The sequence below is a fragment of the Rhea pennata genome, chromosome 2 (genome assembly GCF_028389875.1).
Source record: "Rhea pennata isolate bPtePen1 chromosome 2, bPtePen1.pri, whole genome shotgun sequence".
Classification (NCBI taxonomy): Eukaryota; Metazoa; Chordata; class Aves; order Rheiformes; family Rheidae; genus Rhea; species Rhea pennata.
In genome coordinates this window covers 140,718,457-140,744,115 of record NC_084664.1, presented here as the reverse complement: position 1 = coordinate 140,744,115, position 25,659 = coordinate 140,718,457, and the positions used below count along the sequence as shown (strand labels likewise).

The window sequence follows — 25,659 nt, the reverse complement described above, 5'->3', positions numbered from 1 at the left end:
GTGCAGCGGTATTTTGTGAAAGATGGAAGATTTATAGTATTTTATATTATGTAGAGAAGGAAATAGATATGTCTTATTTTGGATCCCTATTTTTAGGAGAGGACCCACATCCTCACCTTACATTGCTATGAAGGTCCCATTGTATCTTGCCTATTTCAGCATAAAACAGAAAAATATGGGTTTTTTTTCTCAAGTAATTTTCCTTTTTTTGAGTACAAAAAGTGGTTTATATGGCAGACACAACTATTGCCTGAAGTGGAGGTGGCATTTAAGGATTTGAGGATCAGTTGTGGTTAAATAGGTTTTATCATTCTGTAGAAAGAAAAAAATAAAGTACTCTCAAAGAGTATTTTATCAGGTTTCTGTTCTAATTTTCAGTTTTAATTTCCTTGACTCTGAACATCTGATCTAACTTGGAGGAACTTTGGAAGCTAAAGTAAGTTGAGCCATCCACTGGGCCCATGTTTCTCAAAGAAAAATATTGAGGCATGGCCAGGAAAATTTTCCTGCTGGATGCCTTTCCCCATCTATGTTTTGAAGCAGGATGTTGTTTTTCAATCTTTGAGTAGTATTTCAACAAGATATCTGATTCATGTTGTGTGAGGTCTTTATTATGTAAGGTTCCATGTAATTTTAGTATTTAAGACTTTTCCAGTATTATTCAGGATTAGTAGCTTTAATATACTACCTTCTTAATTCTTCCAAATGAGCTTTTCTATAGTACAAAAGTCATCTTAATTATTGTCTTAACACTTTATTTCAAAGCCAGATGTATATAATTCTTAATCATAAGTTCCAAATTTTGCTATTACATTTAGGTTTTCAGCCTGTTTTATTTTTATGAAAAAATAAGATAAAAGTCAATTTGGAATGACTGAGTCACATTATTCTGTTGTAAGAAGCTATATTTTTATTTGATAGGAATTACTTACATGCATATTTGCTAGACATGGTTATTTGGGTAACCACTGTCTGTAATGAGCAGAACAGATACTGAGATTCCTGAGGAATGGTTCAATAGATCTATTCTTTTCCTCTTTCAGCCCTTGCAATAATTTAATCTATTGTCTGCCTCACGTTCCCTCTAATATCAGTAAAGGATATTTATTAGTCATATCCATTATCTTATTCTAAAGGAGCCTTCATAGGAGGGCTTTGACTGTGGAGGAAATTAAATTTAAGGTCATCTTTAGGGAATTTTCTGTCCCTTTACCCTTTATTTCAAAAGAAAAAGGCTTTTGAATTATATGCAGTTTAAAAAAGAGATTAATTCCTAGTGACCGAAGCATAAAGTAATAGCAGTCTTTCTGTAGATGTAGCTGATAGCAACTACTTGTCTTTTTATGTATAGAGGCAAAATAGGTTTGCTATAAACAGGTAGAAGAGATTTTTCTGTTATTGTTGTTGAAGCAGTGTGTTGCAGGGAAAAACTGCTCAGTTCACATCGTTTAAAACAAATCAGGACTGCAGCAGTTTACTGATTTTATTAATGATATGTAATTAACAGGCAATCATTGAACTACATTGTTCAGTATCAGTCTTAGCCGTACAACAGAAAAGCACAATACTAGCCACTTAAAAAATGGTAATATAGAACTACACATTTCTAAACTCCTGTAACTAATCTCAGCAAGTTCAACACGAGTGAGCTCATGGGCTAACATGCACGCACGCATCCCTCTGGCAGGCCTTGGGGGTCGCAGGCACCCCTCGTCCGAGCGTGTGGGACCTCCTACTGCACACGCTCTGTGGGGGACGTGGGTGCACCGCTCTGTGCCGTCTCACACCTCCCTGGACACTGGCGAGCGAGCCCCCAGGGTGTCCCTGCGCACGGGAGCACAGGTCTCCTCTGTGGGCCCATGCTCTCTATGGGCGAGCTGCATGTGGTGGCCCGTGGCACCCCACAGAGGCTGCACTGCTGGGCCAAGGCAAAACCCTGATGCTGCGGGGCCCCTCCTGACTGGGTTATGCCAGCCCTGACTGCTGCTGTTTCCATTCCAGAATCTCTCTCCTTGTTACAGATTTTCATATTTCTTTTATACTTCTTTTAGTTTGATTCATTTTTCATTTCAGAAGCATCTTTGTAATTTCCTGGCTGCTGCTTAAACCAGCTGATGGTCATCTTCCTCTTCAATATGATCAGTTAGAAGAAATCCTCCTGATAGTTTAGGGCATACAATTTGCACTCTTACTTTCATCTTACTAGGTGTGATTATCAGGCCATTTGCCAAAGAAGGGCTGTGCGAGCACTCCTACAGCAATATTATAATAAAAAATAAAATAGCTCCAGAAGAATTTTGCACTTCAATGACATGTCAACCTTTTTGTCTTCAGGTGCTGAAGAAGATGAGGACAATGCAGTGATAAAAACATCCAGAACACTTCCAAAGATACCAACAACTAGTGATGTGTCAAGAACTGAGATGACCACAATGAAAATGCAGACTAAGATGCCAGCACAAACAAAGGTGCGGGGATAGAGCAGTACATTTAAAATGGTTCTGCTGTGCCCTGTTGTTGATTTGGTGTTAAATGATTTATATCTATGAAAGAAAAAAAACTTAATGCTATAACAGCCAGTTAAATGAATGCAGAGTTGCTCAGACACTTTCATTCCCAGTAGAAAGACTGGGTAGTGAAGTCTGGATTTCACATGCACAAAAGGAGTTACATAAACAGCAAAACACAATTTCTCATGATTGAATGTGAGCTGAAGCTCCAGCCTGTCTTGCATTCATTCTTGCTATTCTTCAGTTTAGATTAACGACTTCTGCTGTCTTTGCCTCAACATGCAGTGATGTACTTTTTTTTTTTTTTAATACAACTCTCAAAGAGGTAATCTAGAATTCTATGTGAAACTTTCCCTCTCAAAAGAAAACTTTATTTGATTTAACTGTATTTTGAATACTTCCCAGGTTCCATGTAATATTTCAGAATTTTCTTCTACCACCAATTTTCTAAGTTACCCTCATGGGTGTTCTGAGCATAATGTATCTGAGGTCTTAATTTCAGTATTGTTATTTCATTTAAAGACCATTATACGTATAAACACTAGCAGCATTTAACGGCTATTTGCTAAAAATACGTTGGGGAGTTTTAAGCATTTTAGTGCTCTTTCCCCAAATAAAGACTTTTTTTGGGGGGGGTTGTTTTTTGTTTTTTACATTAAACTGTACTTTTTGTTAACCTCTGCATTATCTCTGCCAATCCTCATATCTCTGCCAGTTGTCCCCTCCAGCTGGGTTTATGGTAAAACTACAGATTTTTTTTATCGAGTCTGTTACCTCTCACTTGAACAGGAAGGAGATGCAACAGAATTGTAGCATTTCAGGGTGGGAATCATCTCACTCAAATTTATGTACTTACATTGTAGATGGCCTAATCCTCTTTACAATGACATGTCCTGTCTTTTTATTGATTGCAAAGTAGGCAGTTAAAATACTGTAGATTAGATTATTCTCTAATGTTGTTAATACTCAAAGTTAGGGAAGATAGTTGTTCCCAAAGGGATGCCTTCCTAAGAGCTTGTCCGCTGAGGTGATGGTTCTTCAAAATGCGCATGGAGCTTTACAGTCAGGCACTCTGCTTACCCAGAGTGTTGACTTAGGACTTAATCCAGTATAATTTTATATATGCACGAAGAAGGTGGAGAGAAGAACATAAAAGATAAAGGTGAAAATTTTCATTCTAACATCATAATGATGATTAGATCGATTTACAATGTTTAGTACAGCTTTCTGCTGTCAAAAACATCCCGTTTGCTGTGTTCAGCAGTATGAAGTGTGTGTGTAGAGCCATAGCTTTCTGACTGTCCATGGCTAGTGGTGACTGTGCAGAATTTGCAGTGCTTTCAGTCTGTAAAATATGCTTGTTTTCCTTTTTATACCACAGTCACCTGAAGAAATTGATAAAGAAGAAAGGCCTGAGACAGATGCTAAGAAAAATAATGATGAGCCAGGAGATGACACTGACGTGTTCACTGAGAAACATTCAGAAAACCTTTTTCAGAGAACAGAAGTTCTGGCAGGTAAGGCATACTTTGCCAAGGTCCCTTTCACCAGAAATGACATAGAAGATAGAGTGGTGATCCATATGAAGTAATGCAAATATCAACATTTAGGTTTTGCTAGTAGGTTCTTACAGCATCAGGCATTTCTGTGGAGTAGTCAGTGGTTTATTTGAGGAGAATGAGATGGGCATCTTTTGGAATTTTTTAATAGCTAAGTCAGTAGTAATTGTTTTGACACCCAGAAGTTGAATACTGCCTATAGGGTATCTGGAGCTTCCACAGCTCAGAAAGGGAGTTGCAATTTGGGTTGATACCTGTGGTACAGAAATGTGTTTCCCAGTCCCAAGAGCCCCACAGAGGGGCGCTGCCTGGAGGAGCCGACTGCAGGGAGGGAGGGAGGAAGGAAAGGAAGGGATGGATGGAGAAAGAGAAGGGGATGAAGAGAGACAGGGGGATTACTCTCATCAGGATATGGAGGACACGGGCTGGCCACCAGTTTCACAGAGAACACTTAAGTTTGAGCGAGGGTAGCACTGGTGCTTTTTTTTTTTTTTTTTTCTTCCCTAAGAACTGTCTTTATAGGCATACTTTTCCCTTTTGTCCTGGGAAGGGGTGTTGGGAGCTGAGAAAGGGAATAGAAGCCACACAGTTTTGGACCTGATCTTACTCTGAGCATGGAAATGTTGAGATAAAAATAGCTACATCAGTGGAAGCATGCAGGTTTGCTTTTGAAGTTTAGTTGGAGTTGTTACTTTCTACATACTAGCAAGGACATGATAAATATATTGCTTCTATTTCTAGTGTTACATGAATTATTTTCTTCTATTACTCATCATTAGGAAATTCATTTTAGCCTAGAGTCACAGAGTAAAAACTGATGGAGAAATGGGATTATCTATTTTTTAGCTAGAGTAGCACAATAGTCCTCTTAAAGCTGAGAAGGTTACATCTTAACTGTTGAAAAAGCAGTTTGAAAGGAAGTTAGGTTTTATTATTAATGAAGACTACTTCATGTTCTGGCAGTATTGGTAGTTCTGTTAATTGAGGGGTTTGAATTGTTCTTACTATTTTCTTAGAATTGTGGATTGTTGGACTGCTAACTCTTAGGTGGAATGTCCTTTTAAATGTTTTCCTTCAGAAAAACAAACAGATGTTCTGAGAATATATTTCAGCGTACTAATGATTAAGACAGTTGCTCAATGGGTCTCATTTTCTGTAATTTGGAAATAACGGTAAATTGATTGTGTGAGTTGAAAAAGAAACATGGTGCTGAACCTGTTTTTCTGGCATATTGTGAATCTCTTGTTTCTTTCGTTACAGCTGTTATTGCTGGTGGAGTTATCGGTTTTCTTTTTGCAATCTTCCTTATCCTGCTGCTGGTATATCGCATGAGAAAGAAGGATGAAGGCAGCTACGATCTTGGTGAACGTAAACCATCTAGTGCTGCCTATCAAAAGGCACCTACTAAGGAGTTTTATGCATAAAATTCCTATTTAGTGTCTCTATTTATGAGATCACTGAACTTTTTTAAATAAAGCTTTTGCATAGAATAATGAAGATTTTTTGTTTTTTCATTCAAGAGCCATTATGGCACTTTTATGATAAAAATCCCATTGTATTTAAAACTTTTCATGTATTCCTTTAAAAATGTAAAATTAAGACTTAACATTTGCAGTGTTCTGTGAATAACAGTGGCAAAGCATTATTTTATAAAACCATTGATGTTCACTGAATCATTTTTAAAACTTTATGCACAAATATAATGAAAATGATTGTTTTATCCTATGGTTCAATGAAAGTTGTTTAATTTTTGTCAGCATGTCTCAGATTGACCTTACAAGTTAGTTTTTATTTCATTAATTTATCTGTTTCCAAAAAAAATGCCTTTTGTAGTTGTCATGGTGCAATTTGTCTTCAGGTAATTCAGATAACAGTAACTTTTAGTGTAATTTTTCAGCTATGTAAACTTTAACCTCCACTTTGTATAAATTTAAGTGTCAGAATATCAATTTTACACTTTGCATTGTTCCTCAGTGTACCTGTAGCTTCAGTGAGATTTGTAACAGCAAATTAATGTGTAAAATTGGATTATTACTACAAACTGTATAGTCGTGTTCTTACTAAACAAATCTTCTGTAAGGAAGATTTGAAGTAAGCTACTGACAAACCTAAGCAAACCCAAAGACTCTAACAGTATTTTGAGAAGTTGCTGCAGATTTCTATGGCCACTGTATTTGTTAATTATTTGCAATTTGAAGGTACAAGTAGGGGTTTAAATTTTTGTTCTTTAAAAATGCATTTAAGTTGTAAACGTCTTTTAAAGCCTTTGAAGTGCCTATGATTATATGTAACTTGTCGCAGACTGGTGTTAATGAGTATAAAACAGTAAAAGAAAACGTTGGTATTTTATAAGCACAGACAATTCTAATGGTAACTTTTGTAGTCTTACATGGATAGACATAATTGTAATTTGGGAACATAAACACTACTGAATAAATCATGTGGCCTAATACTGAGAATTCCATTGTGATATACTTTTGTACGTTTTTCTTTTTATGACTACTTGGTTATGTTTTAATGTCACAAATTACATCTGTTAGAAATCAAGACCAATAGAAAGAAAAAAGCTGTTGATAAGGCTGATTCTTGGACCAGATTTATTGCTGAAATGGCAGGGAAAACCTGGGATGTTTAAATGTCACATCTGGTGTATGAATTATGAGTCATTCAACCTTTGCATTATATTTAATGGCAGAATTGACACAGACCTGTTCTTCCTGCAAGCTGTTTTCAGTACTGTAAAATTGAAAGGAGTACCCAGTTTCATTTTCTATGTATATCAGTTCTTGATTTTGTTGTTTGGGTTTGTTTTCCCCTACCTTTTGGAGAATTTTGTTTTATTCTGCTCGGACTCCAGCAGAAGAATTGAGAGAAGTGGAATATCTTCATAAGAGAAGAAAGAAATATTCCAAGTAGAAGAGAAAAGGCTCTGTTGCTTAGACCACATATAGGTATTGGAAAGAGGGACACATGGAGAAGACGATAGTCTGCCTCCCTATATGATGCTTCGTAAGACAAATGGCTTCGTCTTCTGGTCTCTTAACTCACTTTTCTGATTTTGAAATTTCTTAAAAAGCTGTTCAGAATGTCAAATTGAACTGATTCTCAGAAATAGCAATGTATTGTAAATAAGATCTGGTAGCTTTTCAGATAAGAGGTGCATAACTTTTATTTGTTGCTGTCCCAAATTCAGTGGTCATTTAGGAAAAATGAAAGCTATCCTGCGCTAAAATATTTAATATATTGCTTTTTAAATTACTTACTTTTACTGGCAGTTTTCCAAAGCCATACAAGTTCAACAAGTAAAAACAGGGTAAGAATTTAACAGGTATATCTTATTGTGCAATATTTAGTGAAATTCAATTAATAACTGCTTGAAATAACTGTGCCAAGAAAAGAAAATTTCTGGCAAATGCTGTGCCACTGCTGTAAAATAAAGCATTTGTTAAAGTGCCAAAATAAAGTCTACCATGCCTAAACTAATACTTTATTTGTATAGTCTGACATCCAGTTTTTTGAAGCCCACTTTGCTTAAGGTAGATGTCAATTTTCTTTAAGGGTATAATGAATATCACTGTAACTATAGTTATAAATATGAAACACCAGATAATTTATCTCCTCCTCTTTTCACAAGCAAATTGATATTAACATCTTTTTTTGTTATGAATTTTACGCTCTGTCTCTATACCTAATGTAAAGGCCATTTTACCTTCCATGGACATCTGTTCTAATTATCCTGGCCATCAAATATTATGCTTTTCTGGTTCTTCCTGCATCTGCTTACTATCAGCAACGGTAAAGTGTTTCAGCTCTATTTCACCTCTCTTGTTGTTTTTTTTTTATTATTATTATTTTTCTTTTTTTCCCTGCACATCCATTACCTTCTCTGTTATATGCAGCAGCGGTGTAACACTTTGGCTATGTACACATACTTCACAAAGCATCTCAGTCTTCCCCTTCCTCCCACCCTCCCAAACAGAGGGGTAGATGCAGTAGGCATGTTAATAGCATTTATCCTTTCTTCTCTTTTCCATTCTGTTTTCAATGCCAAACTATACTATTAAAGTAAAATTCTAACAGAGCTATCATCTTGATTATAAGCAATTGGTTCAGTTTTCATATATTAGAAAAATAGGCTGATGCAGATACCTGTCTTGTAGCAATGCTCTTCAAAAGAAAGCAGCAGCTGAATGCCCTTCCCTTGCAATTGAGATGTCCTAGCATTACTTGGGCTTCAGTTTTGGTCGCCTTTGTTGTCGCCTTCCTGGATGTGTTTCTAGCAATACTCTAGCTACTAATAGATGTTGCTGGGCAGCTGTGAGTCCCAGTGCCAGGCTGTGGGTGCTCCCCCTCATGCCTGTAGCGGCATCTGCATCTTTGGGATGGCTTTTCCTAAAGACCATTGGCTGTACTCTACTGGAGCTGCTGGAGCAATTGCAAAACTCCTCAGCAACCCGATACTGTGTTTCCTTGTGAACGATATGCTATAGTAGTAATGTAAATGCCATTTGCTTTGATTTACTCTGGGTTATAAATGGCTACTTCCTTTTAGATTCTTTGCAAATGAAGACCAATGGAAGTTACCTAAAGCTTATGTTAAAAGAACTCTCTCATCTTTTGTTTTATTCATGGAAAAATAATTTCAGAGGTTGACATCCTGGTTCCTCTGCTTTTTGGCTTTAAAAGTAGTTATGTTTATGGGCTGCGTAACTTAGTTTTTCTGTCTTTGAGCATTACATTTCATTGAAATTGAATAAATTAAAACCAAAATCCTGTAAATTGTCCTTTTGTTAGTAACTGATTTCCTAATAAGAGAACAGTATATTCATAACTCTGGATATTTTGTTCCTTTTTCCCCTAGACCTGTGTATTGAAATGATTAAGGAGTTCAGTCTTAAATGCCAAATACTATTTTTAAGCAACATATGGAACAGAGAAAACCTTTGTGTAAGGAAAGAAAGAATCCATATAGATATAAAATCCAAACTATTGCTGTGAAGGGGATGACAATAGTATACTTAGTATTATATCTTCTGTTCAAGTAAACAAACAGGGAAAGGAAAAATAAAATGAGAGGAAAAACTTTGCTAAGACAGAAAACGTATTTTTATAGAGAAATAGTACAGCAAGATAACTTTTTGAACTTGCAATCAGTTATATTTGTTACTTAGTGTTTGTTTAATCAAACTGTCATAATTTCCTTCAAGGAATTTGCAATATTGATGTTCATTTTTAATGAACATTATGAACAATGAATTTTAATGAATTTTTAATATTAATTTCATTACATTTGACCTCTTGCACAGCTGATGAACCTCGATGTGAAAACTTAGTGCTGTGAATTGTTAGAGCATTCCCTTTCTATGACTTTCTTCTAGTTCAGGAAGCCTGAATTTGATATGCAGTTTTTCCATGAAAAGAGACTGCAAGTATCCCTCTTCCTGGCACATGTTATGGTCCTGGAATTGTTTGTGACTGTAACAGAACTGGTGTGCTAAGGAATTAGCACGGGAGCCCAGGCCTGCTGACACATGCATCTTATTTCTTTCTGACTCCTCTGATGACCAGGCGTTGGGTTCAGCTGTGTGGGTGGGAAGTGGAGGAGGCTGTAACTCAACCCTGCTTGTGGAAAAGATTCTCTGTAGAGATTTCTTTCCCTGAGAAATAAAGTTAGTTGTGTATTTTTGCTTTAAAAATAAGCGAATGATAGAACTTAAGCTATGTATAGCTAGAAATGGAAATGTGGTCTGCTGCCCTCACCCCTGTGAACCAATCTGACATGTGCATCAGATGTGGAGACTAGCCTCTCATGTGGGTGGAGATAGTGCAGATCTCTCCCTGTGTTTGCAGTGCTTCATCTTAGTTGCTAGCTGAGGAGGGGGAAATGAATGACCACCTAGAACCAGAGAAATGCATTTGGGATGAGTAAAAGGAAAGGCAAAAAGAAAAACTGTCCTGACAGTACAGAATTTCCCCTGGAAGTCACAAGCAATTTTACTGTCTTGAGTTGTTGTCATCACACTGGATTTGCTGTTTACAGAGAGAATCCATATGCAGGAGAGTGGGTAGATGTTGGTAACATATCCTAGAGACTCTCAGTTGCACAGAGCTACCCAGCAAGTTAGAGAGCTGTGCTACCTACTGCTGATACTGCTAGTCTCAGCTTCTGCTGGTTGCTTGTTCTCCCAGATTTGCCGAGGAACTGCTATAGCAAAATGTGTAGAGCATCTGCAGGGTTGACCCTGTGCTCCTGTTACTATCCCTGGGAGGTACTGAAAAGGCAGCAGGAGGCAAAGACCAGGGAGTTGCATTGCACTTGGAAAACTCTTGGCTTGGTAGAAAAGAACAGATGGGTTTTGTGACTAGGGGTTTGCAGCTGGGACATGCTATTGGGTACTGAAGCAACTCACCATTTCTTTTCTTCATGCTTTAAAGTCATCAAACTTGCACCAGTCCCAACTACTTTGAAATTAAATATGTTTATGGCACAGCCTGCAGAGTTTTTCTGTTTTTAAATTAATATTGTGGCTTAAAAATTGTGTTGTAATTGGGCTGGGGTTGAAGACTACAACCTCATATGTCTGAAGGTCAAGTCAAGAGAATTCTTTCATTCTGATAGTTCTGCCCCAGCCTTGACTGACAGGGAGTATGAATGTCTGTGGGAAACCAAGCTCAGTGAATGGACAAGTTCTGCATCCTAGTTACCCACCCACCCTGTATGTCCAGACATAGTCTTAGAATCTCAGCAAAGCTTGGTGTCCACCTTTTTGTGCTTGTGTAGTGGAACTAGAGCTCTCTCTAAATACTGCAACTCCCTAGAGAATACCAAAGAGCAATGGGAACAGACTTTCTTTTTGATGTTTTTGTGTCATAACCTATAATACTAACACTCATCTCCCTCCTACTTGCCTTTCTAAATATAACAGCACAGGAGAAGTCAACAACCATCACACTAAACAGTACTGAAAGAATGTAAAACAGTCGAAAGTTCAGTCTTCACCATTCATCCCTATAATTTTCATTACCACAGAACTAACAGAAGATCCTCTTGCAAGGAAAAGAAAAAAATGAAGTGTGTACTTCCTTCTGGACCAGCTTACAGTGCTAGCTGAGCTCATGCTAACTAGGAAAAAAAGTTGTCTTGTGAAGGAACAGCTTCTGGGACTGATTCTTAGATTGCTGATGGCACATTTTAACTTCTGTTCAGACTGGAAAGCTTGAATGAAGGACTCTTCTTTGGTCTGGTGCCTTGCTTCCAGGTTAGGGGCTGTATGACCTTCATACCTTTGGTGGAAGACCTTTAAACCAGTTCTAGTAGATCTTCATTATCTGCAACTTGTGGGAAAAGCTCCCTCAAGGGTCACAGTAAATTTAAATTACTGATTTTACTTACAATTCAAGCAGCAGCAGGAAACTCTGATTTCAGTTGCCAGCTTTTACCATGTTTTGCATATGCTTAGTTATTTTCCAAAAGAATGTTAGTTTTCACTGGTTAGTGAACAAGAAGACTTGTTAACCTGCAGGAGCATATGCTATCTAAATATTTATGCAGTTACATAGATTAATATATATTAAGTTATATTGTAGTTTTTCTATTCTGTTCTGTGAAAAATGGTAAATATTTATTTCAATCTTTTTTGATGGAAATTGGAATTTCATTAAGAACAAAAAATTAGCTCTTCTTATTAGGAAAAATATATTAGACACATCAGAATGAAGTTCATCAAAAATGTGTTATACATTTATTGAAAATAACTTACTTATTAGGCAAAATTTTTTGTAGTTACTGAATTGAATGAACTGAGTAATTCCAATTGCAGTATCTGCTAGAACTTTAAAATCAGCAGGTTTCAGTCTTTTTTTTTCTCATAGGTTGGAAGAACACAAGGTTTCCTGCTTTTTCAGCTCACAAATTGTTTTATCAAAAAAGAGCCTGAAAATGAAAAAAAAAAAAAAAAAAAAAAGAAAAGAAAAGAAAAAAAGAAAGAAAAAAGAGAGAGAATTTTATACCAACAGACAAGTCATCAAAGGATCTGAAGCTTTTTTTATCATCTCAAGAACTGGTCACAGGTGCTCAGCTATCTGACTTTTCCCGGTTCATGGTTTGATTTTTGTAACAGCTCTGGAAGAAAGAAATCATCAACTTTTCTCTGCCAGTCTGTGCTTTTTGTAACAGACATTCGATCACTAAAGGCTAAGCAGAATTTTACTTCAGCCTTTCCTGCTGAGACTTTTAATGTTGATTCTTAAGCTGCAAATACTGTTTTTCCTTGATTCTTTCAGTTCCCTCTCAGATCCTCTCTTCCTTTTCTTCTGCAGTCAGTGCCATGCTTCCCTAGTGCAGTTGGTGTTCTCTTTCCTATTCCTACATATGTGTTCATAAAGATCTGAGAGCCACTAAGAAAAACTGTATCTACTCTTAAATGAGCAACATGTGACTTTACACATAGTGTATCATATCATTTTTCAGTATGTGTATCAAATCTTTCAAACAGTGATCTGAAAGACTGCAAATCTGAGTAAGAATCATATCATCTTCTAATTATACCATAGAGGATCAGAAGAGATGTACAACTTTTTCCACTGTCTGCAGTAGATAGACTCCAAAACTGAATTTACTTTTGACAGTGAGTCACATATTGGCTGTCTTGCAGAATCACAGTTTTGCATGTGCTATAATGATATACTATTTCTACTTGACTTGGACATCCAGCCAAAATTCTGAATCTTGTAGATAAACCTAGTCAGAAGGAGATACTGATAAATCTGGGTCTAAATTTTGCACCCTTACAGAGTAGGGAGTTATCTCTTTGCATTCAAAATCCATCATGCACAAACCTCCCTCATTTCTAAACCTGTTCAGAGAGCAACAAACCATCTTGGCACTCAGTTTCTGTCTGTGGCTCCCCTTCCCAGGACAACAGCTGACCAAAGTGTCCTTACCTAGAGATATCAAACTCCTGCTCTGCCATCCCTCCGTGAAGATTGTCTGCAGTATTTTTCACATACTTCAACCCAGCCCCTAGCCCTGTTGAGGGTGTAGTTATGTTTTCATGCATAGGTATAACTCTGGGTATCCTTTGAACTCACCATTGCAGCTGATGAGTTATGAATAAAGGGCTGCTTTGGTACATAGTGGAGTAGAGGATTCCATTTATTCTAGTCCATATATCCAGAAAGAAAACATACACTTTATTTGGATTTTTAGAAGTATCTATGGATTTAAATTTGTTTGGGACAAATGTGTGAATAATTTGAAGTTTGATTTTATCATCACAAAATATGATGATATTATAATATCCCAATAAAGGATATATACCTGTTGTGGAGAGAGTTGCTGATATTTAATGTACATGGAGCTGGAAAGTGTATATAGTTGAATTAGTTCAGTATAAGGACAGTTACTTAGAGCAGTATTATTTAATGGGATTTTAATGCATTTAATTTGCAAATATATGATAAGTGGTTCTAGGCATCCATATGCCTTTGCTTTGTAAACACAGGGGTAAAGGAAGACTCCTTCATGCATATTGCTGGACCAACTGCTACTTGGAGCCTGCCCACAGAATAGACAGTGGACTCCTTGGATCTCTGGTGTGTTACATCAAGTGCCTGTGCGCTGTCCTCCAGCAGTGACACCACAAGTCACACAGTTTATAAGGAGATTCAAGTGGGAACAATTTCCACCAGTGCTTAAAAAATGCTTCTGTGGTATTTTAAAGATGTTGCTGCTCAGAATAATCTTGTCATAATGTGCAGGAGAACTGGCACTACGAGGCCATGTCTGTACTAGCAAGTTTAGCTGACAGAACTTTTGTCAGGTTGTGAGTAGCTGGCATCACAGCATCCGTAGAGTACGTGTGTTCATTGCTGTTTTTGCCAGTGCTGCCTGCCTCCACTGCAAGGCTGAGTAAGGACCCAGGGCTTGCAACTGCCAGCATTACTATGTTTCTGGAGCGTGTGTATGGTAGCATTCTGCTGGTAGCTTTATGTTGGCTTGTGTTGATCAGAGAGGAGATTTTATTTAAGTAAGAGAGGTCGAATTTTGTTGGCTTGCATCAGCTTAGTATGAGAATATATACAGACTTGAAGCAACTTGGGGCAACTTCTGACAGTAAACCTACAGAGCACTGGACGTGCCTCAGCTAAGATGGCTTCCAAGCAAGCACACCCTACCAATGCAGGGTTTTCAAAGATTATGCTCTCTACCTATGCTCTTGAAACACGAAAATAAGAGTCTCTGATATAACAGCAGAAAATGTAGCAGGAATTGTGTGAAAGGCTAGATGCCATCATGTTCTTCTTTCATAATCTCCTTCCCTTTTAACCCATCATATGCCCTAACTTGCTGCCAGGCTATATAAACAGAAAGACTTAGAAGCCAGGGTCAAGCTTGAATATCTTTTCCCAAGAAGAGCTGAAAAACAGAACTTCATGGAAACTTAAGAATATTTATTTCCTTCTTCTTTAACTGAAAAGGGAAGAGGAAATAAAAGCTGATTTTTTTTCATTAATTAGCAGTCCATAATTATCTGACTACAGTGGAACGCACCAAAGAGAAACTTTAAATAAAGAAAACATCTTCCAGTGGTACTGAAATACAATGTGGGCCCTTAGGAGACAGAGTTAAAAAAAAGGGTAAATACTTCAGTAAAATAAACAAATGTAATAAAATTGAGAGCAGGCTTATAAACAAGCATAGCTGCTATATTGGTAATTCCTTCAGGCTGATACAGTTGTGCTCCTGCTTCAAACACCTTTTGTGTTTGGACCTGTGCTGGCAGCTTTTCAAAGGAATCTCATACTCTCTTCCCTCTCCACTTTACATAGTAATTAGTATGTGAATACACTTGTGATTTCTTCGTATTATTTTAATATAATAGCATTTTAGAGACTTCAGTGAAGTTAAGGACACCGCTGGAGCAGTTCTTGCTCCAGAAAATATGCAGCCTGAACAGACTAGAATAACAAAGCACAGTGAAATAATGCAATTCCCTCTGCATGTATGGAGAAGCATTGTACCAAGCAACTGTCACACTGGAAGAGACTCAAGATCCATTTATAATAGAAGGTGAAATAATTCAGCAGTAGGTAAGTGTCATTTGTCCTCACATGAGATTTCACTCCCCTTTCTAGGCATTAGATACTGCTTTATTCCCTGAAGCACGAAGTTATAATCTGATAATTCTGTTTATTTTTGGCATTCATATATAACCAATCCCCTTCTTGAATGTTATTTACTCTGATGCTATTGTAATTATACCATCCCTATAAAGATACGGATGGCATAGGTGGAACTTCAAGCGCCTGATTAGTCTTAATGAGCTCAAAACTACGCAAGGTGGATGACATGGGTGCTTTCAGGATGGGGCCTAGGAGTTTGCTCAGTATAGTTTATAAGGTCTGGGAAACACAGGTCTCCTCAGCTCCAGCCTCTCCCTGATTTACAATTACACTCCCTAGGGGGGAAGAAAAGTAATCTGAAAATCCTCAAGCTGCAAACTAGAGGAAAACAAAGATTATGTATTTAGGGAATCATGCAAAATATGAGCAAATAACATAAAAGATGGGTGTGATGGAAATACCTTTCCTGGGGCTAGTGGATATTGACGCGTTTCAAACCCACAGACAGACTTGTGCATGTTGCTGGCTAAAGAGAATTGTTCTTACATCTTTTTACTGGCTCTTAACTACTGCTTCTCAGGCAAAGACAACAAAGAGATGAGCAGAGGGTTCTCTTTTCCCTCTGAGCTGGGATTATGGACAATGCCAGGATTTCTCCATCCTTCTCACTATTTGATGACAGTGAAAAAAAGATAGCCCATCATTACTCATCTTTCTAACTCTTTGGCTGTGGGAAGATCAATAAAACAAGCTAATTCAGATAAAAATAATGGGGAAGAGGTTTCAGGAAGTACTTTAATAGGAGAAAATGGAAGAACGGATCACTCCCCAAATCAACCTGAAACCTGAATTCAAATCCTAAAAGTGCACTTTTACATCCTCCTCCTCATCCAGACCTCTTTCTATTTCTCGTTGAAAGCAAAAAGGAAAATCTAACATTGGTGGTTAAGTTTAAGGTGTTGATGCTGCAACAGCTACCCTTTGAGGATGGAATATTTTCTGGTACGATTTACAGCAAAGTGTTTATAATTACTAATCACTGTGTATAATCTCCTTTCAGAGATACAGTCCTAGAGTGTGACACAAAGCTTTTCCTGTGACAGGAAAAGTAAGGAATATACAGAATCCACAGGAAATAGACAGGATAGACAAAATAGACAGGAGGGTCTATGATAACAATTTAGTTGCGTTTCATTTAAACAGTTATCATCCTCGGTGGATCAGGGCTCTCAAGAACTGTGGCAGCTTGAGCCATTTAATACTAAATGTATTAGTTCATCCTACTGGCATGCTCTGTGATGTGTATAGAGCAGGACACAGCCCCAGCTGCAAAAATTCATTATCTAGATTGTGCATTGAGAAATACAAGTGAAAAAAAAATACAAGCGAGTCATCTAAAATAAACACACGGAGGAGCCAGGCTGGCAGGGACAGACATCTTACAAAAACGTCTCTCACACCCCTCAAGGCACACTCTCTGCCGAAGCTCGAAGCTCATGAGCTCTTTACAGCCTTTCACTTGGGAGCGAGTTCATGAGTATTAGGCTACTGTTGTGCATCAGAGGGAAATTCTTCACTGTCTTCCTGCTACAGCAGCCTTCTGGAAAGGCACCAGGGGCTTTGATCCTAACCGCTTACCTGCAAGCGCCTGGGCAGCCCCACTGGCCCAGACGGCGCTAATCAAGCGCCTCAAGGCAAGTGTTTGCAGATTAAGACCCACGTCTGTATTTTAAGATCTTATCTACAGACGTAATCGCGCTCGTTCACCCAAGCGCTTTCTGTAAACACGCTGCTGTGGAAACGAGCGCAGGCCCCGCAGCCGCCGGCCGCGCCGCAGCCGCCCGCGGCCCGAGGCGAGACTGCGCCCGCGGAGACGCGGCCCGCGACGGCAGCTAACGGCCACGCAGCGGCGCGACCCCGCCCCCGGCGGCCACCTCCCCTCGGGCGGCGGGCGCGGGGCCGCCCCCGGCGCTCCTCCTCCTCGGCCCCCGGCCGGCGCGGCGGGGGCGGGGCGCGCTGGCGCCGCCGCGGCCTCCCGTGCCCGGGCTAGGTGCGTGCTCGCTTCCCCGCCTCCCCCTTCTTCTTCCTCCTCCTCCTCCTCCTCCTCGCAGGGCGCGGGCGGGGGGCCGCCGCCCCGGGGGCGCGCCTACTCGCGCCTCCCTCTGGCCGCCGCAGCGGGGCGACGGCGGCGACGGCCCCCGCCGAGGCGGGAGCGCTAGTCCGGGCCCAGCTTGTCTGACGGGGGTGGGGAGGGAAGCGGCCGCCTCGCCGCTGCGCGGGCCCGCGCGTGTGGCGCCGAGCACATGCGTCGCGCTTCGCTCTTTTTAACGGCAGTCGGGGTGGAGGGCGGGGGGAATCGGCGGTAGATTGTAGTGGGCCGTAACGCTCACGGTCAGCTTAAGGTGGTGCATGTTGAGGCAGTCTCGGAGTGGTTAAAAGTAAGCGGTGTTACTAGGATAGCAGTGCCGCCGAAAACCAGCGGAAGCAAGATCGGATGAATAAATCAAGTATTCGTTACATTTCATGGCACACTTGGTAGTGAAGAAATCCCAGCATGTAATGCGGTTTTGTGCTTCTCAGTAGGAAATTCTTGTAGCTAGTATAGATCAGATTTGTTTTGACAGGAGTTTTATTACTTCTTCAAAGGCTACTTTTTTCAGATTATGCGAATTAGAGAAGTATTCAAGAGAAAGACAGTTTATATGGTGTGTGTATATACACATACCTGTGAAACGTACAAGAGATGGAAAAATGAAATATATATTAAAAAATAATACGAGTCCTGCAAGGCAAATCATGTTTTTCTAGGAAAGCATTCGCTAATGAGGAGCCCTTTGAATTTAGGAAAGTATCTGTGTATCTGGTGGTTGTGTCTTTGACAAGTTACAAGTTACTTTGAGACATACTGGAGGGAAAGTTCAAAATATAACCACTGGGTTTTTGTTTATTGATTATTTGTTTCTTCCTTCAAACTCTGGAATTCTTGGGACCTGACCTTCCGAATTGCGGAGCAAGCACCCAGAATGCCTACTCAGTAGGGGTGGCGCATGGTCAGCACTTGAAACCAGGTCCACGTCTTTCTTGTTCGGTAGGCCGTGTTTTTCAAAGTTTTGTTTCTTTGTGGTTTTCACTCAGTTCAAAAGGGGATGAATTTTTACTGTTTCTGGAAATTGGTCCAAATCTGCTTGCCTTTTTATATTAAAACACTGTAAGAGTGTTTTAATCTCTGTGGAAGGGGAGTAGGTGTGTGTTTTTTCTTATAAAGCAGCCTTGACGTGACTGTAAAACAGATTCCATGTGTGAGGATGGAAGGATTGCTTACGTCTTTGTCTAGAATGTGTCTATTTTAGCTGTGAGAGGTTCCTAAATTTTAAGCTAGGATGACAAAGGTTGGCCTTGATTTTGCTTTGGTGGTTTTTCTGCAAGGACAAAGGCCTTCCCATGCTTAACTACTATCATTCCTTAAAAAAGCACATTTCAGTCTGATATTCCTTCTGTTAGATTCTTACCTTGAATAAAACCTGCATCTTTCCCCAAAGAAACCCTACAAAAACAAACGAAACTTGCCATATCCAAGTAATTTCTTAAGTCTCTTGTTTCCTTGCAAGTTTTGACTCATTTCTTCAGATGTAACCACTCTAGCTTAGCTAGTATCTATGAGCTGTATTTTGCATTCAGCATTACTGTACCCAAACTTTAGTCTTTTTGGTGAAGCCTGTACAGATACACTTGGATCGGAGCCAGTGCAGCTTTGCAGATTCATACTAAGCCTTTGTCTTACCAAATCTTGTTTCTTGATGTTTAAAATATATATAATTCTTTTGAACAGCAGAACAATAAGATACTGAATCAGATAAGAACAGATTGCAAATCTTGGTTGAGGAAGAACAACCTGGCACTGACCCTTGTAGGGAGACATCTGTCAGTGAAAGCTCATACAAATTCTTATTTGTTTTATAATATGGTTTTGCAAATGCTGCATGTATGCCATGCCAAGTCGGGAAAAGAATCAACTTCCACAGTCTCTTATTGTTTACATAATTGCACAAACTCATAATGTACATTGGATTCATTTATTTATTCCTGCTATCATACATAAAACTTTCTTATTTTAGGATTGAAAACTTTCTCTTGTAATATCTTCCTTCCTTTGTAGTTATGGGAAGATGAAGATGAAGGATTGCAGTACATCTAAGAGATAGCAGCTGCAGGGGAGAAATATTTCGCTTTAAAAAGCACTTTGTACATAGAAATATATGAAACGATTACAATCTTGAAGCTCTATAGTTCTTTCTGTTCTGCCCCGACAGGATATATTATCTGTCAAAAACTTCATTGCAGTAATTTTTCACATTTTTGTTGCCAAATGCCTGCGATAATCTCAAAACACTGAAATAAATGTAAATTCTTTTTTTCGTTTTATTCTAAGTCCCTTATTCTCACTGTGATGGCATAGTGAAATACAGCTCTGATTTGTAACCTACTAAATGCCAATTACTTAAGTCAGTATTTCTGACAATCTGTGGAGAATGTGCTGTTCTTTTTTTTTGTTTTAGTTTTACAATAGAAGAAAAAAGTCATGTGTTGGCTTGAGAAAAATGTTAGCGTTATTAGCCTGTAGTTTTATAAATGACACTTTGGCTGCCTTGATCTCAGCTGACTTTTTTTTTTGAGATGGAGAGAAAGGACTAAAGATCTCCCCCCCCCCCCTTTTTTTTCCCTAATGCAAACCATTGAGACACCCAGCTCATCTGGATTCCTTATTTCTATTCTGGCATTATTAACACAAATATTTTTTCAAAGTCTTCCAAATCTAATTAATGTATATCTGTTCGAAGAATTTTATCCACAGTGGTTGTGAGGAAAAAAAAGTGAAAACTTCATTGGTACTGTTGCTGCCAAAGAAGGAAGCAGAGGTATGTAATGAACAGGCATTCAGATTAAAACACATCTGCAAAAAATTAAGTTCATATATTTTGACAAAAGTGTGTTTGATTTACTGTATTTTCTTTTGCAGTTACTGGTTGTGGTGTCTGATCCTTTACTGAAAATTAGCAGTAGTAAGTTTCCTGATAGAATGCTGTGTACGAAAGGGCTGAGAACACTGTTCTCCCCGTCCCAGTTCTTCTAGTTTTCATCGGTTCCACATACATTGGTATCCTGTATCTTTAATTTTTGTGTTAGTTGTTTCAGAGAAGGCACTTGACTTTCAATTCAGGTAAGACAAGTGAGTCTAAAGTAACTGTGTTTCAAGAAGCCCTACAAAATGATTTTGGAATATTATGCATGTGACAACAGACATTTGAGAAAGAAATGTGCTTTTCTGAGGTCTTAAAATGAAACCTGAGCTAGTAGAGTCAGGTGGGAGAGCAGCCACTTTTTTCTTTTCTTTTTTTTTTTTTAATTTGTAACTGTTGAAGACCAAAACATAAATTGGATTTATCGGAAACAATTTTCCCTTTTACTCTCCTAAAATTTTGAGATGAGCACTTCTGATCGTGTTGATCTCTGTTGTTCAGAATCACAGGACTTAAATTCTGGTCCTCTTGTGTGTAGTGCTCTCTTACACAAAACTTGGGTATTCTTCCATGGTAGATGCAAAAACACTTCTTGGAGTTTTTGGTTGTGGAGATTCTGTATTGCTTTGGATGTAAAAAGAATTGTAAGATGCATATTTCTTTGAAATTGATCATATATTGTGGTGGGCTATTAGTATTTTCTATTATGACAGATAAAGCAGAAGAGTACATTACTAATCTCAGATAATAGTGAGGCAAAAAATACACAGAGAAGCCAATTTCTCCCTCAGTGATGTGTTGTGAGATACCCCATAAGGAAGACAAAGAGAACTTGATTCTAATTACTTGTTTTGTTTGGTTGTCTTGAAGCAGCTCTTAGGCAAGGAATCTCTGGAGGATGTTGGGAATATTCTGTGCTAGGCTCTGAATTATAGCCCTTGTCAGATTTGGAGGCAGCTGCTGCAGAGGTTACTTAGTACCCAGGCCACTCGCCCTGCCACTTTGACAGAGGTTCTCACTGTGGCAGCTGAGGGGTCACTAAGAGCAGAGTTGTCTTCTTTTTAGGATGCATCTCTGTGCCAGTGTGACCTCACCTAATTTGAGACTGCCGTTGTCTAACCCTCATCCAGATAGTTCATCCTTGTTGTCTCCTTCGGCACTAACTTACTGGTGCTAATGCTCGTGATTAATTTCTGCAAACAAAGAATGCTTTTCACTGGATTGTTTCTCAGAACTAATTTCCTGCATGGCCATAAGAGCAAAGTTCTGGTGTAAGTGAGTGGCAATTTGGAGGGCAAAACCACAGTAGCCGTGACCTAGATGAACTTAAGCCACAACTGATCCAAACTTTCTTGTGCCATAGTCCATAGGCTATGAAAAACACTTTCATTGATTTTAATGTGCATTTACTACTTCAGTTAGAGGCTCTGATTGCCTATTATACCTGAAGAGAAGACTTGCAGAAAGAGTGGTAGTGAACACAAATCTGTCTTTGTCCACTCTTCAGAGTTACCAAATGAGGAGAGATGTGCTTTTCTCTTGCAAGTGGTACTACCCAAGTCAGCTGATACATGGGAGGGAGACTTGCCAGATACCTTGCACTGCAGTGTGGTCTGGGGTACAGCACAACCATGATTATCAAAAAGAATAAGTATACTTGAGGACAGCACATTCAGTATGGGTAGCTCAGTTAGGGTTTTTGGATTGCTGTCTGATTTTGGACTGCTCCTGAACCCCTGGGTACCTCTGGTTTGAACTGGCAGGGGGGTGAACATTTCCAGAAAACTGAGAGGTTGTAGTGCTGCAAGGAACTTGGCATGAGTCACGCTTCCTGCAGTAACAAGTTTAAGGCTGGATGAGCTGGGGCTGTTGATATTTGGGTTTGGGTCTGGGTTGTTCTAGCAAATCTGGTGATGATAGAGGAGAAGGTAGTCAGGCTAGAAGAAATTTAGAGTGCGGGGGCAGCATATGCAAACTGGCCAAACATCTCTTAGAGTTTGCTACACTCATAGGAGGTGAAAATAGTGTCTTCAGCCTTGCATCTAAATTTCACTGAGACAGTGAATTGTGTTGTTTCATTGGAAAAAGATACGCAGTCACAATAATACAGTTATTTTTCTATGATTACGTGTGGCTGTCGGTGAGCTGAAAATACGTTTAAGCAAGTCTTTTTCCCTAGAGGGAAAGATATTTCCCGGTGGTGTTTCTTCTGTTAGCAGTCCTCTCTCTACTCAAAGTCAGTCTGATTTTTTTTTTGGGCCCAAAATATTGGTACCAACTAATGCTATTGACACAAAAGCATTTGTATCAATATTGTATTTTTAAGTGAGCTTGACTTTATGCTTTCTTTAGTCCCAGAACTCAGTACAAAGAAAATGCTGATAGTTTTTTTTCACCCCATGTTCTCTCATTTGATGTTATTTGGGCTTGTATCTTTTGTGAAGATTGCTTTATAGCTTAAGCTTTTAGATTGAAAGAAGTTGATGCCTATTTTAAGCTCTTTGATGGGTGTAAGGAGGAGCTATTGTTATCACTAGTGATGTATCCTACGTATTCTTGGATCCAGATCATATGGCAAGTTTTATTTAAAGTAGAAGGATCAAAAAATCATACAAAGTGAATCCTGTTTTGCTGACCTTGAAGTTAAGTCAGGAGATAATCCAAGAATTAAAAACTATTTAGTCTATGGTCTGTGTGTCTGTGAAGTATATTTGACGTTAGTATACTCATTTATTTTTTAAACCAGTGTCATTTTCTCATGATTGTGGTGTAGTCCTCTATCAATGCGATATATACTAGACTTTTGTCAGACCCCCTATCATGTCTCTAGGGCTTACCAAAGTCAGAGCACTTACCTTTGTGGGGAGTAATATTCAAATGGGCATTTCATTTTCTAATTACTTTTTCCTTTCACATGCTACTTTACCTTCTTTAGCTTTTCCTCAATCTAGTGCTGGGAGACAAGGTACTTTTCTGTTTCTACTTTTCTCAGTGCATTGGTATTAAAATTAAATGTAATCAGAAGCCTATTTTCTGAAAATCCAGAACACCCAATAAAACAGCATGCAAACAAGAATGGGAGCATGGGAAAGTTCTTTTGAAGAATGTTATATAAAAATAACTGTTGTGAGTTTATGGGTGTGTGAACTGCATGTAAAACAGATGCACCCTGGATAAATAATAACAACTTGAGTGGGCATCTGCCTAATATAACCTCCCAGATTTATCAAAATGAAATGAGCTGCCTAAAATCTCCTGTCCCTACAAACAAAGGGCATAAGACAGATGAAGTCAGCTAATACCAGCCTTATTCCTGGAAAACATTGTCATCTGTGGTGAGGTACAGCTGGACTGCTAACTTGCAAGCGTCACTGCAACTGCGGATCGTAGTCTGTGCAAGCTCAGCTGCTCTCCTGGAAGCAGAAAGTGACTGTCTTGTAGTAGAAGGCCTTCATCTAAGAATTAAATGGGAACGGAAACTTAAGAAATGCAGGCTTCTTGCTGACCTGCCTGCCTTCCAGATGTTCGTATCTTTGTACTCAGCAAGTGGGGCTGTGGTAAACATGGGGTAAGGAGTGCAGGGTTAGCATTGCTAGCAGATCTGTACCAGTAGCTAACTGGAAAGTTGCTCTTGTCAGAGAGTGGAAGTAATATATTATTTATTGCCCAAAGCACTGTGTATGTCCTGGCCTGGCTTCTAAATATTTTTGAAGAAGAGCATTCTGAGGAGTGACCTGAGTATGAAAATCAGAGAAGTGCAGGCAAAAGTGAATCCTGAAGAGGAGGACAAGGAGCAGTTGTAATTTTATGTGAATACTACTCTGATCAGATGCCCCTGCTTGCAAACTAGTGTGAGTGATAAAATCAAAACCACAATTTATGTATTTGATCTTCCACTATCATTAAAATTTGGAATTGCATTTTAGTTCATGAAGACACCGACATTTACATGATCTGGATTCCCTGAAAGAGGCAGAGGTGTGTTGTATCTTCACACTGGTAACGCCAAATGTTACAGCACTGCCTTACTCATGCTGTGGATAAAGCCCTCTGAATTTTATGCGGTGTATCACATGTAGAAATAAGTGATTTTGAAAATCACCATTCATTAGTGGCTAAATCATAGTAAAGTACGCTGAGTGGGTTGATTCTGCAAGCTTTTGTCTCCTAAGTGATTGCTCTTGTGACTAGAAACACTTAAAGGTGGCATTACCACAGCTGTGCTTGTAGAGGGATGCTTAACAGGTGGGATAGAAGCCAGAGGTGTCTTAATGCACTCCCATTGGGAACCTGGCCCAGTTTGATAACATTGTCCTAATAGCTATTTAAAGAGGAGCTAGCTTCACTTTTTGATATGTTTCAGACTACTTTGTATTTCCTTTGAAAAACTGGTGTTTTAGGCATGACTATTCCAGCAGACCCAGAAATAGTCTCTGGGTGTCATGTGCCGTAGCAGGAAGGATTGATAGGGTGAGCAGTTTGGGGGCTGAAGTAGAGCTGTGGGCTCTACTGGGCTCATGGCCGGGGTGCTCCAGTGATGGCCTGGCAGCTCCTGCTGCTTGGGCAGGCATCCGGTCATGCCCCTGGTGCCATGTGCCCACGTGTGAGTGGGCTTTATCAGAGACGGCAACAGTTTGGAAGCCTCCCTTGGAGCCTTGGCCTTGTGCCGGCAGAGCTGCATGGCAGTGTTTAAGGCCAAGGGAGAAACTTGTGGTTATTTTGTCTCCTCCTTTACCTTCATGGCCTAATGTCATCTTGGTGATGGCATTGGTCAGGTGTAATGTCAGATTCCTGTCAATGCAAAGACAGAGAGGTGTTTTAATATACACTTGCAGAGAGAGGACTGATCATATTCTGTCCTTATGAGTGTTGCAGATGCTGTAGGATATGTTCCAGAAAATGACATATAAATATACAAACCTAGTCAGCTTAAGTTTGCCAAAGTCGGTATCTTCCCTTGACATGACACTCAAGTACAGCATCTGCTTTTGTATTGTCACATTCAAGACCCTGTTAAGCATCTGGATGAAACAAATGGCACCATGCATAGTTTGGCACCTAGAAGAAAGAACCTGTGAGGATTTTAAAGGATGAATCTCCATTTCACAACAATTGTGAAAAAATAATTGTGTTGAGAAGAGATTGCTTCATACTTCGTTAAACTAGCTTCCTTCTCATAAATATTTTTGCTGTTTTGGAAAGCTGTCTTTGTTGTAGCTGTTGATATATTTTGTCAGTTTTACTTCTTTTATTTATTCTAAAGCTGCTGTTGGTATTTTTGTGTGTACGCTGTGTGGTATCTCTGCAGGAATATATGAGGCATTTATTTTTGCTTGGACAGTTATTTGTATTAACAACATTATCTAAAATGTGATATATTTCTCTCTCATCTCACTCTCCGTTCTCTGTTCTCCTTTCTCCTTTCTCTCCATTTCTGTAGATTTCCTG

At 39.1% G+C, this 25,659-nt stretch overlaps 2 protein-coding genes across 6 annotated transcripts in view; both read left to right on the top strand.

Annotated features, from left to right (window-relative positions):
- Window positions 1-7,552, top strand: part of SDC2 (syndecan 2) — a 64,558-nt gene extending 57,006 nt beyond the window's left edge. Inside the window, exons 3-5 of the mRNA XM_062570491.1 lie at window positions 2,335-2,468; window positions 3,892-4,027; window positions 5,330-7,552. Of these exons, the coding sequence (XP_062426475.1) occupies window positions 2,335-2,468; window positions 3,892-4,027; window positions 5,330-5,493 (434 nt within the window). The 3' untranslated portion in view covers window positions 5,494-7,552. The remainder of the gene's footprint in view (window positions 1-2,334; window positions 2,469-3,891; window positions 4,028-5,329) is intronic.
- Window positions 7,553-17,190: 9,638 nt separating this feature from the next.
- The window catches only part of CPQ (carboxypeptidase Q), a 159,431-nt gene continuing 150,962 nt past the window's right edge, over window positions 17,191-25,659 (top strand). For 3 of the 5 annotated variants that reach the window (XM_062568334.1, XM_062568330.1, XM_062568333.1), the window contains exon 1: window positions 17,191-17,243. The gene's annotated coding sequence lies outside the window, so the exon portion shown is untranslated. Of the gene's footprint in view, window positions 17,244-17,928; window positions 18,282-20,031; window positions 20,110-25,659 lie in introns of those variants that run through there. The other 2 variants (XM_062568331.1, XM_062568332.1) reach the window with 2 other exon arrangements.